Below are 17,099 nucleotides of genomic sequence, written 5' to 3' on the forward strand. Positions count from 1 at the left end.
ATACCCACGTGGGACACCCAGAAGAAGCTTCTGGCTCCTGGCTTCAGCCTAGCCCAGCCCTAAATGTTGCAGGTATTTGAGGAGTGAACCAGCAGATGGAAGATCTCTCTCTCTCTCCCTCTCTGTAACTCTGCCTTTCAAATAAAGTAAATACATCTTTTTTTAAAAAATCAACTGAAATCAGCTTAAAGACCTAAATATGAGACCTGAAATTCAGAATCTAAAGGAAAACACAGGCAAGCAGCTGGCACTGTGGTACAGCACATTAAGTGGCTGCTTGTAACAATGTATCCCATATTGGAGTACAGGTTCAAGTCCCAGCTTTTCAGCTGCTGATTCAGCTCCCTGTTAATGTGCCTGGAAAGACAGCAGAAAATGACCTAAGTACTTGGGCCCTTGGCTATTGCAGGCATTTGGAGAGTGCACCAGCAGACAGAAGATGTCTCTGTGTGTGTCTGTGTGTGTGTGCTTGTGTGTGTGTGTCTTTCTCTGTTTTTCTACCTTTCAAATAAATAAATATATTTTTAAAGAGGGAAAACACAATAGGACATCAGAATGGGCAAGGAGTTTCTAAATCAGACACCAAAAGCACAGGAAACAAAAGATAAAATAGAAAAATGAGATTACATCAACCTAGAAAACTTTTACACACCAAAGGAAACAAACAAAGAGAAGACAACTTTCAAATGGCAAAAAAAAAAAAAAAAATTTACAAGCTATAGCAAGTGATTAATATTCAGATCATAAAAGGAACTTAATTCAAAAGCAAAAAAGAAACCCAAATGATTCAATTTAAAAATGAGCAGATCTAAATAAACATTTCTCAAGGAAGACATACAAATGGCCAACAGGTACAAGTAAACATGCTCAACATCACTGATGACCAGGGAAATGCAAATGAAAAGCACAAGGAGAGATCCTCACTCTAGTAAGGTTGGCTTTTATTAAAAAGACAAAGGACAGTAAGTGCTTAGGAGGATGTGGAGAAAAACGAACCTTTCACATTGTTGGTGGGAATGTAAATTAGTACAGACATTGTGGAAAACACCATGGAGGTTCCCCAAAACACTATGGAGGTTCCCCAAAATATTAAAAATAGAACTACCATATGATCCAGCAATCCCACTCCTGGGTATATAGCCAAAGGAAATGAAATCCATCTGTCAAAGAACCATCTGCATCCCCACATTTTTTGCAGCACTATTCATAATAGTGAAGAAATGGAAACAGCCTAAGTGTCTGTCCACCAATAAATGGATAAAGAAAATGTGGTACATATACACAATGAAATGTTACTGAATCATAAAAATGGATGAAATCTTGTCATTTACAGCAACATGAATGGAATTGGAGGTCATAATGTTAAGTGAAATGATCCAGACACAGAAAGACAAACATCACATGATCTCACTCCTACCCTATGTGGAGTCTAAACAATAGGTGATTTCATAGAAGTTAAAAATATAATAGTCATTACCCCAGGCTGGGGAGGGAAGTGGGACGGGAAGGATGGAACGATGGTCATCGATGGGTAGTAGGTTAGCGCTAGATAGGAGTAAGAAGTTGAGGAGTTCTATGGCACAGTAGAGTGACAATACATAATCTTAATGTACGGTATATTTCTCTATTTTAAAAAACTAGAAGATAATATTTCAAATGCTTTCACTATTAACAAATGTTAAATGCCTGATTGGATATTACACAATCTCTGATTGGATATTACACTATTATACATGTGTAACATGTACCAAAATATCACATAATACCACAAAATATGCACAATCCTTGTATCTGTCAACATTTTTAAAAAATGTTTAAAACTTGAAATAAATAGAAGGAAGCTCTGATGGTATTTGCCAACAGATGACATATAGGGGGTGAGGAAGAGAGGAGGTGGGATGATCCCAAGGATTTTAGTCTAAAAAACTTGAAGACTGAAGTTGTCATTAATGAATGTGAGGAGGTCTGAGAAAGGAGGAGGCTTAGGGGAAAGATCAAGAATTGCCATTGGGACATATGACTTCAAGATGCCTATGACATGAAAAAGAAGATGTTCAGCAGGCAGTTAGATACTAGAATCCAGAGTTCAAGGGAGAGGTCAGAGACACAAATTTAGGAATCCTCAATGGGCAGATGTTATTCAGTCAAGAGACTTGATGAGATAAATCATGTGTGTAAACAGAAAAGAGAAGGGAATCAGGGTGGAACTCTGGGATACTCCGCGGTTAAGAATTAGAGGAGGAGACGGTGCTGTGGTATAGTGGGTAAAACTGCCACCTGTAGTGCTGGCATCCCATATGGGTGCCGCTTCAAGTCCCGGCTGCTCCATTTCTGATCCAGCTCTCTGCTATTGGCTTGGGAAACAGTAGAAGATGGCCCAAGTCCTTGGGCCCCTGTACCCACATGGGAGACCCGGAAGAAGCTCCTGGCTCCTGGCTTTGGATTGGCACAGCTCTGGCCATTGCGGCCAATTGGGGAGTGAACCAGTGGATGGAAGACCTCTCTCTCTCTCTCTCTCTCTCTCTCTCTCTCTCTCTGCCTCTCCTTCTCTCTTTGTGTAACTCTGAATTTCAAACAACTAAATCTTTAAAAAAAAATTAGAAGAGGGGCAGGCATTTGGCTCAGAGGTTAAGTCATCACATGGGATACCTGCATCTCACACCAGAGTACCTGATTCAAGTGCCAGCTACTCTGCGTCCAACCCAGCTTCCAGCTTATGCATGCCTGGGAGGCAGCAGATGATGGCTCAAGTACTAGGCTCCCTGCCACCCCTGTAGGAGGCCCAACTAAGTTCCAGGCTCCTGGCTTCAGCCTGGCCCAGCCCTGGCTATGGCAGCTATTTGAGGAGTAAACTAGGAGATGGAAGAAATCTCTCTCTCTCTCTCTCTCTCTCTCTCTCTCTGCCTTTCAAATAAAATGGAAACAAGTTAATTGAAAAGAACTAGAGAAGAAGACACAGAAGAAGCACAGGAGATAGTAGTAGCAGTAAGCAAGAAGGAAGCAAGAAGACAGTAATGTCCTTAAAGCCAAGTGAAGAATCAGCAACTCTGTCCAATGCTGTATTTTTTTTTACAGGCAGAGTGGACAGTGAGAGAGAGAGAGACAGAGAGAAAAGTCTTCCTTTTTTCCATTGGTTCACCCCCCAATGGCTGCTGCGGCTGACGCACCGCGCCAATGAGAAGCCAGGAGCCAGGTGCTTTCCTCCTGGTCTCCCATGGGGTGCAGGGCCCAAGCACTTGGGCCATCCTCCACTACACTCCTGGGCCACAGCAGAGAGCTGGACTGGAAGAGGGGCAACCGGGACAGAATCTGACACCCCGACCAGGACTAGAACCGGGTGTGCCAGCGTCGCAGGCGGAGGATTAGCCTATTGAGCCACGGCGCCGGCCATAATCTTCCAATGCTGTATTTTTAAAGATGTATTTTATTGGAAAGGTAGAGTTACAGAGAGGCAGAAAGAGAGAGAGAGAGAGAGAGATCTTCCATCCACTGGTTCACTCCACAAATGGCTGCAATAGCCAGAACTAGACCAATCCAAAGCCGGGAGCCAGGAGCTTCTTCCAGGTCTCCCATGTGGGTGCAGGGGCCCAAGCACTTGGGCCATCTTCTACTGCTTTCCCAGGCCATAGCAGAGAGCTGGATCAGAAGTGGAGCAGCCAGGACTTGAACCAGTGTCCATATGGGATGCCAGCACTATACGTGGCGGCTTTATTCACAATGCCACAGCGCCAGCCCCTGTCCGATTCTGTTGATGGTCAAGTGAGATAAAAACAGAGAGCTGGCCATTGTGCTTATTAACGTGGGGGTAATTTATGACCTTGTCAGGGCAATTTCAGCAAATCAGATGGAAGTGAGAACAGGGGAAGAGGAGAGTGAGCAGCTCAAGTATAGACAACTCCTTAGAGGAATTTGTTGTAAGAAGAAAAATGGAGCAGGCGCTTTGGTGGGGAGAATGAGGTCAAGATTGGCTGTATGCTTATATATCTGATGGGAAAGAGCCAATGAAAAGAGGAAAAAGGATGATGCAGGAAGAAGAGTGGGAGAATTGCTGTACTGATATTCTTCAGGTGGCAAGACAGGATGGGATCTAGTCTAAGTGGAGTGGTTTTAGACAGGAGCATCAGCAGGTCATCCACAGTTAATCGGAGGCAAGCAGAGTGTACATGCACACCAGTACGTGTAGGTCAGATGAAGAGGGTTTGGGAGCTCGTAGAAGTTCATGTTGCTTTCATTTTCTCAGTGAAATAGCAGGTGAGCTCATGAATTGAGAGTGAGCCAAGGTCTATGGCCATACCACCCTGAATGCACCTAGTCTCGTCTGATCTTGGAAGCTAAGCATGGTCGGGCCTGGTTAGTACTTGGATGGGAGAGTGAGCCAATGAGGAGAAAGTACTAGTATGATATAGGCTTGGGGAGCAGGGGAGAAAGGATGAAACAGTTGTCTAGGAGAGTGAAGCAACTGGTGAAAAATAACACAGTTACCACTTACACCTCTACCAGAAGTGTATGAGAAGTGTACCAGCTAGAGCCCTCATAGAAGTGGGTAGATAAATGCCGCAATACTTGCTAAACTGTTCTCACACTGCTCAATGAGTTCCTATGCCTGATCACTACTGAGAGCAAACAGCTAAAAGTAATGTTATTGGCCACTGCATTTCCTTTGCAGCTAATTTTCTGCTTCTGTCCTTTTCTGATTATTTTATAACTGAGACAGAGGTATTTTTCTTCATATATTTCTTTGAGTTCTTAAGATATTAAGGGTATTGACCATAACTATTTTTATCTGTATAAATATGTGAAAGACTTGCAATTTTTTTTATTTTTATTTATTTTTATTTATTTATTTTTTTTGACAGGCAGAGTGGACAGTGAGAGAGAGAGACAGAGAGAAAGGTCTTCCTTTTGCTGTTGGTTCACCCTCCAATGGCCACCGCGGCCGGCGTGCTGCGGCCGGCGCACCGCGCTGATCCGATGGCAGGAGCCAGGAGCCAGGTGCTTTTCCTGGTCTCCCATGGGGTGCAGGGCCCAAGCACCTGGGCCATCCTCCACTGCACTCCCTGGCCACAGCAGAGAGCTGGCCTAGAAGAGGGGCAACCGGGACAGAATCCGGCGCCCCAACCGGGACTAGAACCCGGTGTGCCGGCGCCGCTAGGCGGAGGATTAGCCTAGTGAGCCGCGGCGCCGGCAGAGACTTGCAATTTAATGACAGATAATTATTCCATTAAACTCCAGTTAAAGTCTGATGTCCGCTAACCTCTATAGGCAGGAAATGGGGCACATTACCTTAAGTGATGCAAGAGGATGTTCTGGTCCCAAGAGGCTCCAGTGAAAAGCAGCCAGGTCCTCATCTGGGAGAATGTGGTTACCTATAAAGTACATTGGTCATTTATTGATTATACCAAGTTTTCTTAGAACCTCCAGGCCACGAAAGGAGTCTTGGGGGGCAGAAAATAATTCCATCATTCACAAAGGACGATATTCTTGATGCAATAATTACAACAGCTATGTGCTTGATTAGCTACTTTGTATCAAGTGCATTAAGTGAATCATCTTAATAATGACTTGCATAACAGTATTATTATCCCCATTTTATAGAAAAGGAAACTGAGGTTTGGACAAGTTTGGTGACTTGACCCAAGGCAGCTAGCCAGTAAGTGCCCATACTAATATAAAAAGCTAGAACTGTCTCAGAGTAGGCGGTACACACAAAGTGGTTAAGATGCTGCTTGGGATACAGGCATCCCCTGTTAGCCTGATTTACACCCCACCTTCTCTGCTTCCGGTCCAGCTTCCTGCTAATACATACCCTGGGGGGCAGTAGACAATTGCTCAAGAACTTGGGTCTCTATCACCAATGTGGGAGACCTGGGTTGACCTCCAGTTTCCTGGCTTCAGCCTGGCCCAGCCCTGGCTGTTGGAGGGCATTTGGGGAGTGAGCCAGCAGATGCAAGATCTTTTGTACCCCATCCCCCCCACCTTTCAGATTAAATGAAAATTTAAAAAAATTAAAGATTTATTTATTTGAAAGGTAGAAGTACAGAGAGAGAAGGATATATATATATATATATATATATATATAGAGAGAGAGAGAGAGAGAGAGAGATAAACCTTGCATCTGCTGGTTCACTCCCTAAATGGCCACAATGGCCAGGGATGTGCCAGGCTGAAGCCAGGAGCTTCATCTGGGTCTCCCACATGGGTACAGGGGCCCAGGGACTTGAGACATCATCTGCTGCTTTTTTCAGGTACATTAGCAGGGAGCTGGATTGGAAGCGGAGCAGCAGGGACTAGAACCAGCACCCATATGGGATGGACGCTCAACCCGCTGCCCCATAGCGCTAGCTCCAATAAAAAATTTTAAAAAGAAGGTAAGACTATCACACACTAAAGCTATTACTCATCACTTAGTCACGCTGCCTGCTCTAACAGCAGGCACAATTACTGACTTTCTAATAAGTGCTGGGCATTGTATATACAAAGGAACTTCAAAACATTTGTGGAGACTGGAATTAAAAGATAAGTTTTGTGGTGCAAAAAAATTTGAAATCCATACATAGAGAGGTCTTCAAAAGGTTTGTGGAAACTGTATATTATGGACAAACTACGTGTGGATTTCAGAAATGTTTTATACCAAAATAAACTTGTCTTTTAATTCTATTTTTGCATAAACTTTTAAGTATTCTTGTATTTCATTTCATTTAACCCCTCTGACACCATCATGAAATATTCTTGTTATTATTTTTATTTCACAGAGGAAGAAACAAACCAGGGAGATGTGACTTCAGTGATTCTCACAAGGCTAAATTTCAAAACTTATGGTGAATCCATTAGACTTTCCAAACTCATGTTCTTTGGGATTACAGAGGAGAGGACAGACCTAAGACAAGATACTAATCTTCATGTTGCCAGTACTTAGCAAACCAACTCAAAACATAATCACCTCTCTGCAATGCACTGTACTTTGGAATATATCTTTAAAATGACAGATTGCGGGGCTGGCACTGTGGTGCAGTAGGTTAATCCTCTGCCTATGGCGCCAGCATCCCATGTGGGCTCGGTTCTAGTCCCAGCTGCTCCCCTTCTGATCCAGTTCTCTGCTATGGCCTGGGAAAGCAGCAGAAGATGGCCCAAGTCCTTGGGCCCCTGCACCCACGTGGGAGACCCAGAAGAAGCTCCTGGCTCCTGGCTTGGGATCGGCTCAGCTCTGGCCATTGCAGCCATTTGGGGAGTGAACCAGCAGATGGAAGACCTTTCTCTGTCTTTCCTTCTCTTTGTCTGTAACTTTACCTCTCAAATAAATAAATAAAAATTTTTTAAAAAGACAGATTGCTGGACAGATAAACACGTATCCAAGTATAATAAAATGCTAATGGTGGGATACAAGTGGTGAATATAGGGTTTTCACTTCAAACTTTTTAAAATCTTATTGTATTTTTGGAAATTTTCAAAATAAAACATTAGTACAAAAGAAACAAAGAGGAAAACATAAGCAACCATTTTTGTTCCTGATCTAAATTCAGTACTTTTTTATAAATGCCAATGTCGTGAGTAGGGAACCAAAGTTGTATAGGACTAACAAAGCTTTTGGTCTGAAACAGTAAATAAATAAAACAGCTATGCAATGTTAACACAAGAGAAAAGCTTGACAAGAATCAGAATAAAGGTCTAGAATATTCTGTAGCAATCCATCACGCAAACATTCTGAGCTTTAGTATGGTCTCCTAAGAAGCATAATAATCCCCTGGGTTCTCCCAAACACAGTGTTTACCCTGTGGACTTTGAAAAGCAAACCCAATCATGACAGTCTAATTCAGTTTAGTCTCCATCATGTAACACTGGAAAAGGAGACCTTATGGCTCACTGGAGCCTACTGTTTGGGCTACCTACCTAGCAGTGCAGCAAATATAGGAAAATTCATCCGCTTCAGGCCCAGCTGTTTGGCCACCTCCTGCATCAGGAACTGGTTCGTAGTGAGGTTCTTCCCATTCCAGCTCAGCTTCAGAGCATGGGAACTGTAGTAAGAGGGGATATTGTAGAGTGCGTACTCGGAGTCATGGGCAAGAAGGCCGTGGAAGCCATTTTCCCGGAAAAAAGCTACCACTTCCAGATGGTGATCTTCAAGGCTCTGAAAGACCTGGCAGGGAGCAGAGGAGAACGCATCATGCCACAGAAACTCATCTGTATTTTCTTTCAAGTCAGGAATCTTAGTAACAATGTTACAGCTTGGTGATATTTAAGGTTCTATCTGTTTGAACAGAACACTTTAAGAAACACATAATCAACGCAAATGGTATTTGGCAGGGCAGTTAAAATGCTGCTCAAGAAGCCTAAATCAGGGGCCAGCACTGTGGTGCAGCAGGTTAAAGCCCTGGCCTGAAGCACCAGTATCCATATGGGCGCCGGTTCTAGTCGCAGCTGCTCCACTTCTGATCTAGCTCCCTGCTATGTCCTGGGATAGCAGCAGAGGATGGCCCAAGTCCTTGGGCCCCTGCACCCACTTGGGAGACCCGGAAGAAATTCCTGGCTTCGGATCGGCATAGCACTGGCTGTTGTGGCCATCTGGGGAGTGAACCAGCGGACAGAAGACCTTTCTCTCAGTCTCTACCTCTCTCTGTAACTCTTTCAAATAAACTAAATAAATCTTAAAAAAAAAAAAAGATGCCCAAATCAGGGGCCAGTGTTACGTCATAGCAGGTAAAGCTGCTGCCTACAGTGCCGGCATCCCATATGGGTGCCGTTCAAGTCCTGGCTGCTCCTCTTCCGATCCAGGTCTCTACTGTGACCTGGGAAAGCAGTAGAAGACGGCCCAAGTCCTTGGCCCCTGCACCCACGTGGGAGACCCAGAGGAGGCTCCTAGCTCCGGGCTTCGGATCAATGCAGCTCTGGCCATTGTGGCCAATTGGGCAGTGAACTAGCAGATGGAAGAGTACTCGTTTTCTCTCTCTCTCTCTCTCTCTCTCTCTCTGGGTGTGTAACTCTGACTTTCAAATAAATAAACCTTAAAAAAAAAAAGATGCCCAAATCCCACATTTGAGCTCCTGGATCTGAGTTCTGGTTCTGCTTCTGAGGTAATACACATCCTGCAGGGAGGGGGAGCATGAGGTGATGGCTCAAGTATTTGGGTCCCTGCTCAAGTACTAGTGTTTCTGGCTCCCTGCTTCAGCTTGGCCCAGCCCAGCTGTTAGAGGTATTTGGAGAGAGAACCAGCATATGGAAGATCTTTCTGTCTACATCTCTGTCTCTCTGCCTTTCAAATAAAAAAATGAAAATAAGATTCTATTTTTAAAAATAAGAAAAAAAATCTCTCCCAACCTAGAATTTTATTACTCCTGTAAACACAAACAGTATTATACATGTGTTCATTCAAAGACCTAGTCTTTCCCAACTTCTTTAATGAAACTTGGCCTGAAGTGCTTCAGAATCAGAATACTGAAATACACAAGGTATGTATTATTTAAGTTTTCTAAATTATTTATTTAATTGAGACACATACAGACAAACACAGAGGGAGCTTTCATCCACTGGTTCATACTCCCCAAATGCCCATAATGGCCAAGGCCAATGATGGTGGCTGGGAACTCAATCTAGGTCTCCCAAGTGGGTGGCAGGAATCTAGTTACTTAGCATGCTGCATTAGCAGTAAGCTAGAATCAAGAGCTAGAGCCAAATGTTGAAGCTGGTACTCCAAGAAGGGACACAAGTATCATAATTGGTGTCTTAACCATGAGGCCAAATGCCTGCCCCCTATGTTTCTGAAGTTTTTACTTCAAAAAATAACAGAAGAGGCTTTTGCTAGAAAAATAACAAAGCTATTATTTCTCACTCAGCATCAACTATGCAATACACAAATGAGCATTTTATATATATTGTCTTATGATCAGAACAACTACGGCAAGATACAAATGGATGAAAAAACTTACAGGATACCTAAACAAGGCATTTCCAACAAAATGAGAAACTTCATTTTAGAAATGGGGAGACTAAAGCCGTGAGAGACTGGCTGTCCCCAAAGTTGCAAGAGTCAGTGGTAGACAGGGATCAAACTCAGACTCACCTGAATGAATGGATACCTGCCATTGTACCAGGCATCTTCCAGCAGAGTGCTTTTATGTAATAGAGGCAGATTGTTTTTTTTTTTTAAAGATTTATTTTATTTATTTGAAGGGAAGAGTTACGCAAATAAAGAGAGACACAGAGACAGAAAGAGATCTTCCCTCTGCTGGTTCACTCCCTAAATGGCTGCAATGGCAGGAATTGGGCCAGGCTGAAGCCAGGCGCCTGGAACTCCATACAGGTCTCCTATGGAGCAGCCAGGACTCCATCTGGCTCTCACAGAGGAGCCAGCATTGCAGGCAGTGGCTTAACCTGCTGTGGTACAGCGGCAGCCCCAGCAGACTGTTAAGTACCCTTCTTGTCCATGACTCTCCAGCTGCACCGGAAGTTTACTAAAATTATCTGCATATTGGCTCACTGCACTAAGTTTCTTGACTACAGAGACTTTCTGTATTCCAAGCTCCCTCGTAAGACCTGATGCATAGTAATATTAACAGTAATGACTAAGAGACACTGAATATCTACTATATGCAAAGCCATGCTCCAAGTACTTTATATGCATTAACTAGCTTGATACTATAACCTTCTGAGGACACAGTCATATGGTTAGAAGGAGCAAAGCCCAGATTTGGGCTCTAAAGTCCATAGACCTAGATAATTTTGTTGAATTCAACTGACCTACTTTTCATAGTTTTCTGGAGTCTAACAGGAATCCCAGTGCATTAAACTTTTGCTGGGTTATGAAAAGAGTCTAGTCACAGTTGATAGTCATGTCACACATCAGGTCACACAAAAGGAAGGATGCCGGTTTGCAGAGAATGAAGAAAGTTCTGTATTTGATATCCAGGGAGAAGGACCAGAAAGCATTGCAACATATTTGTATCTAGAGTTACAGCTAACTGCAGATGCAATAGTAGTTCTAGGCGGGCCTTGGTTGAGCATGCCTTGTACCAGGCACAGACTACATGTGTTACATTCTCTCTCGTCACCACAACCTGACCATGTGGGCCTATTTAACAGATGAGGAAAATGAGGCTCAGAAAAGTTAGGTGCCCTGCTCAGAGTCAGAGATCTTGGGAACAGCCACCTGGATCAAATGGACCACAATCCATGCTTGTCTACAGTCAACCTGCAGCTGGTTTGAAGCAGTTTATGCTACCACCCAAGCGATCTGAGCTCCAGAAAGTGGGACTAGTGATTTTTATCTAATCAGATGGCTCTTAAAATACTGCGAATGAACATCACAATTACCTCCAGGGATTTTTCAAAATACAGAGAGAGGGAAGTATCATTATATTCTCAGAACTGTATCTAGGAACTACAGGAAATCTATTGTCTTTACGTTAATAAAAAATTTTTAAAAAACACAAACGAAATATAGAAATGTGGACTTCACCTCAGACCTACTGAAACAATGCTCTCAGTGTGATCCAAACACCTATATTTAAAAACAGCTTAGTACATTCTAATACACATCCCCAGTTGAGAACCACTGAAGTCATCTGATTACTCATTTTATTGCTTAGGCAACTGAGGCCTTGAGAGGACCAATGACTTGACATTTTTACCTGATTTGCAGGAGAACCAAGAATAGAAAAAAGAAAACCTCATGTTTCCAGCTGCAGGAATAGTAGGTAATGGAAAACAACAGAATAAGAATCTCATAGTTCCCCAACACCCCATTCCTACCAGGCTAGTTTGCTAAATACCCATTTCTGAGATTGCTCCTGCTGCCCCGTCTTTTGGTTTCTCTACCCAGAATGTCTTACTATGTCTTAGGCCTTTCTTTCCCAATGTTCCAAATATTCCCATAAGTCTATCCCCTCTTAGATAAATTGTTTGATAATTACTTTCCTCTTCACTCTTATAGGACTTGAGACACATGACACCGTCACAGAACTAAAGGGACACTGCCATTAATGTCCAAGACCACAGGTTCCAACTTACTCCTATGTGCACCTCCTGCGATCCTAACAATGTCCTTCCAACTAGCAAGGACACGTCTGTTGATGTTGTGAAAAAGAAAAGCAGCCCTGGCAAATGAGAGGGGAGCATCCTGCCTGCATATGACTTCTGTAGCACACAGATTGAAAATTACTAGAAACATCTACCCAGATTACAGCCTGCCTACAGCTCAAGAAGCAAAGCAGTATTAGGTATCAGTCGAGCACCTATGTACCAGGAACTGTTTTAAACCCATCTAATGTCCACCAACCTTGCAGCAACATCATGAGACATTAGTGCAGTAGCCACCCTGGCCTTATCTGCAGGGGATACATTCCAAGAACCCTTGTGGATGCCTGAAACTGTGGATAGTACCAAATACTATATAAACTGCTTTTTCTATACATACATAAATTCAATACCTGTTCTATGCTAACTAAGCATCTATCACACACCATAGTTGTAACTTTTGAAGTTTGAGGTGCAACAGCAAAACTAAGTGAAATTTATTTTTCCTTCCTCAATTTCAAGGACAGACTTCTTCTCACAGTAGGTCTTGGCAACCTCAGAATATGATCTTTTTTATTTTTATTATATAGAGAATTTTTAGCTCTTCACTTAAAAGGAACACTTCCCAGCTTCTCTTTGGTATATTCAAATTACCAGCCAGCATCACTGCTCTTGTACTTTGGGGCTATTACTAAATAAAATCAGGGTTACTGAAACACAAGCACTGAAATGCCATGACAGTAGATGTGATAACCATGACAATTACTACGTGGCTAACATGATGAGTGCTGTGTACAACATGGATGTGCTGGACACACCACACAGAAGAACGTGCAATTTAATACATTAATTTGGGGGCCAGCATCGTTGGGTTAAACTGCAGCTTGCAATGTCAGCATCCCATATGGATGCCAGTTTCCAGACCCGGCTGCTCTACTTCTGATCCAGCTCCCTGTTAATGGCATGGGAAAAGCAAATGGTCCAGGTGTTTGGATTCCTGTCACGCATGTGGGAGAACCAGAGGAAGCTCCTGGCTCCTGCCTTTGGCCTGGCCCAGCCCTGGCCATTGTGGCCATTTGGGGAGTGGACCAGTGGATGGAAGCGCACACACATGCACTTGCTGACACTCTAACTCCTTCAGAATAAATACATAAATCTTTTTTAAAAATAAAAATGTATTTGAAAGACCAGAGAAAGAGCCAGAGAGAGAGATATCCTCCATTTGCTGGCTACTCTCCAAATGCCCACAACAGCCAGGGCTCTGTTGGGCTGAAGCCAGGGGCCTGAGACTCAATCTAAGTTTCTCACGAGTGGTAGAAACCAAAGTACTTAAGCCATCACCACTACCTCCCAGGCTACACATTAACAGAAGCTAGAATCAGAAGCAGAGTTAGGACTTGAACCCAGGCACTCCAATGTGGAATGCCGGTTTCCTAAGCACTCTTTAAAAAAAAAAAAAAAGATTTATTTTATTTATTTGAAAGACAGAGACAGAGGTTTTCCATCCAATGGTTCACTCCCCAATTGGCCACAATGAGTGGAGCTGTACCTATCCAAAGCCAGGAGCCAGGAGACTCTTCCAGGTCCCTCTTGTGGGTGCAGGGCCCCAAGGACTTAGGCCATCTTCTACTGCTTTTCCTGAGCACAGCAGAGAGCTGGATCGGAAGAGGAGCAGCTGGGACTAGAACCAGCACCCATATGGGATGCCTGTGCTTCAGGCCAGGGTGTTAACCCGCTGCACCACAGCATCGGCCCCTCACAAGCACTCTTTTATTTAAATTTTATTTAAAGATTTATTTTATTTATTTGAAAGGTAGAATTACAGAGAGAGGTAGAGACAAACAGAGTGAGGTCTTCCATCTGCTGTTTCACTCCCCAGATGGCCTCAACAGCCAGGAGCCAGGAGCCAGAAGCCTCTTCTGGGTCCCCCATATGGGTGCTGGGGCCCAACTACTTTGGCCATCCTCCACTACTTTTCCAAGTGCATTAGCAGGGAGCTGGATTGGAAGTGTAGCAGCTGGGACTCAAACCGGTGCCCATATGGGATGCTGGCACTGCAGGCCAGGGCTTTAAGTTGTTATGCCACAGCATTGCTCTCCCAATCCAGCAGTCTTTTAACCATTGTGCCAAACACCTGTCCCAGCAAGATTTTTAAATTATTTTAGAGGCAGAACCAGAGTACACTCCCATGTGCTGGTTCACTACCCAAATGCTTTCAAGAGGTGGGCAGTGGGGAAGTAGGTACACCTGAGAGCTGGGAATTCAATCCAGGCCTCCCACATGAATGGCAGGAACCAAACTGCTTGAGCTGTGACTGTTCCCTTCCATGGTCCCTATTAATAAGAAGCTGGAATCAGCTGGAGCTAGAACTTGAAACCAGGTACTGGGGCCGGTGCTGTGGCATAGCAGGTAAAGCCGCCGCCTACAGTAACGGCAACCCATATCGGCACCGCTTCTAGTCCCAGCTGCTCCACTTCCGACCCAGCTCTCTGCTGTGGCCTGGGAAAGCAGAAGATGGCCCAAGTCCTTGGGCCCCTGCACCCGCGGGGAAGACCCGGAAGAAGCTCCTGGCTCTGGCACAGCTCCAGCCTTTGCGGCTAACCAGGGAGTGAACCAGCAAATGGAAGAGCTTGCTCTTGCTCTTGCTTGCGCTCTCTCTGCCTCTCCTTCTCTATGTAACTCTTTCAAATAAAATAACCCTTTAAAAACAAAAAAGAAACCGGGTACTTCCATGTGGGATGCCTATATCCTAAGCAACATCTACTAGGCCAAATATCCAGCCTGTGAATAAGTTTTGTGTGAATATAGCTTTTCTTTTCAACTCTCTTGAGTATATACCTAGGAGTGGAATTGCTGGATCATATAACTCTGGGCTTAACCATCTGAAGACCTTCCAGATTGTTTTCCAAAGTGGCTATTTTTCATTTCCACCAGTAATATATGAAGATTCCAAATCCTTTACATCCTCTCCAAATTTTCCATTTAAAAATATAATCACCCTTGTGTTTTTTAAAACAATATTTATTTGAATGTCAGTTATAGATGGGAGGAGAGAGATCTTTATCTGTTGGTTCACTCCCCAGATGGCCACCAATGTCCAGTGCTGGGCCAGGCAGGAGCCAGGAGCTTCATCTGGGTCTCCCACGTGGGTGGCAGGGGCCCATGTACCTGGATCATCTTCTGCTGCTTTTCCTAGGCCATTAGCATACAGCTGGATCAGAAGTGGAGTAGCCAGCACTTGAAGTGGTGCCCATAAGGGATTGTTTTTAAAGCTTTTTAAAAGATTTGTTTATTTGAAAGTCAGAGTTACAGTGAGCAAAGGAGAGACAGAAAGGAGAGAGATGTTCCATCTACTGGATCACTTCCCAAATGGCCACCATGACCAGCGTGGGGCCAGGTTGAAGCCAGAATACTGGAGCTTCATCTGGGTCTCCCATATGGGTGCAGGGGCCCAATTACATGGGCCATCCTCCGCTGCTTTTCAGGCACATTAGCAGGGAGCTGTATTGGAAGTGGAGCAGCAATGGGGCCAGTGCTGTGGTGTAGTAGGTTGATCCTCCACCTGTGGTGCTGGCATCCCATATGGGTGCCAGTTCTAGTCCTGGTTGCTCTTCTTCCAATCCAGCTCTCTGCTATGGCCTGGGAAAACAGTAGACGATGGCTTAAGTCCTTGGGCCCCTGCACCCACGTGGGAGACTCAGAAGAAGCTCCTGGCTCCTGGCTTCGGATTGGCCCTGCTCTGGCCATTACCAGTGGATGGAAGACCCCCCCCCCCCCGCCTCTGCCCCTCTGTAACTCTGCATTTCAAATAAATAAATAAATAAATCTTTAAAAAAGTTAATTAAAATAAAGTACATGTGTACTTCATATATATAATTTGTTCTTCTAGACCTGTGAAATGGGTATCACATCATTAATTGCCCTCTCCCTACCTTTTTAAAGAGAAAACTGAAACCTGGAAATTTTAAATAACTTGCCCCACAACATACTAACACTATGGCAGAACTTGGATATGAATCCAGTTGGGCCAGATTTCAAAATAATGTTCTTGCTATCAATAATACTGTATCTCAAAGAAAACTACCTGGAAAAGTGAGCATATACTAATCTCAGATCAATTCACAATACAATAAACACAGGAGCATAGGCAGTTAACTAGATGGTAAACCCATTTGTGGCAGAATTATGTTGCAGCCTTCTGTCTCTAATACCCTGCCCGGACCATAAAGAGAGTTTAATTAATGCTTGCTATTTAAATTAACTTTAGGGGTTGGCATTGTGGTGTGGCAAGTAAAACCACCACCTGCAGCGCAGGCATCCCATATGGGTGTTGGTTTGAGTGTCAGCTGCTCCACTTCCAATCCTGCTCCCTGGTGTTGCAACTGGGAAAGCAGCGGATGATGGCCTGTGTGCTTGGGGCCCTGCACCCACATGGGAGACCCAGAAGAAGCTCCTGGCTCCTGGCCTAGCCCCAGTCATTGACCATTTGGGCAGTGAAGCCCTCTCTGTGTGTAATTCTGCCTTTCAAATAAATCTTTTAAAAAAATAGTTAACTTTAAACCAAAGGCAAAATTGCCTTCTGAGCTCTGTAACACAACTTCCTTCAGTTTGTTCCATATTCTATTGGGATATTAGACTCACTCCCGTCCATCATGTTAAACAGACCAAATTGATATCCCACTCAAGTGGGCTACCATCCTTATCTGGTCTCAATTAAAGACAAAAAGAACAGAGGTGACCAAGAAATATCATCTTAAAAAAAGATTTGGTGGGGGGGGAAAGCCATTGTAATCCATAAACTGTACTTTGGAAATTTATATTTACTAAATAAAAAAAGAAAAAAAAGATTTGGGATGGGAGCTGTCTATATATATATATATAGTCTGCTTAGCAATGGAAATAGGATTGACTGATATCTCAACTGAAAGCCTCTATGCCTTGAAATCTACCAAATTAGACTGAAACTACTGTTGAAGAAAATAATGCATTATCACACACAATGGAGTTCAGCAATCATTAAGAAAACTAAATTGATAATCAGCTAGAAAAGAATGTAGAATAGAAGCAATGAAAACATAGCCAATTCAATGCAA

The 17,099-nt window shown here is 43.7% G+C and overlaps 1 protein-coding gene across 3 annotated transcripts in view; it reads right to left on the reverse strand.

Annotated features, from left to right (window-relative positions):
• FAM120C (family with sequence similarity 120 member C) overlaps positions 1–17,099 on the reverse strand; it is a 111,694-nt gene that overhangs the window by 78,793 nt on the left and 15,802 nt on the right. For all 3 annotated transcript variants that reach the window (XM_002720026.6, XM_089324764.1, XM_089324765.1), the window contains exons 2-3: positions 7,888–8,134; positions 5,284–5,366 (exon numbers count right to left, since the gene is read on the reverse strand). In XM_002720026.6, coding sequence (XP_002720072.3) covers positions 5,284–5,366; positions 7,888–8,134 — 330 coding nt within the window. The remainder of the gene's footprint in view (positions 1–5,283; positions 5,367–7,887; positions 8,135–17,099) is intronic.

This window comes from Oryctolagus cuniculus, chromosome X (genome assembly GCF_051225735.1).
Source record: "Oryctolagus cuniculus isolate XC-2025 breed Fujian yellow rabbit chromosome X, ASM5122573v1, whole genome shotgun sequence".
NCBI lineage: Eukaryota > Metazoa > Chordata > Mammalia > Lagomorpha > Leporidae > Oryctolagus > Oryctolagus cuniculus.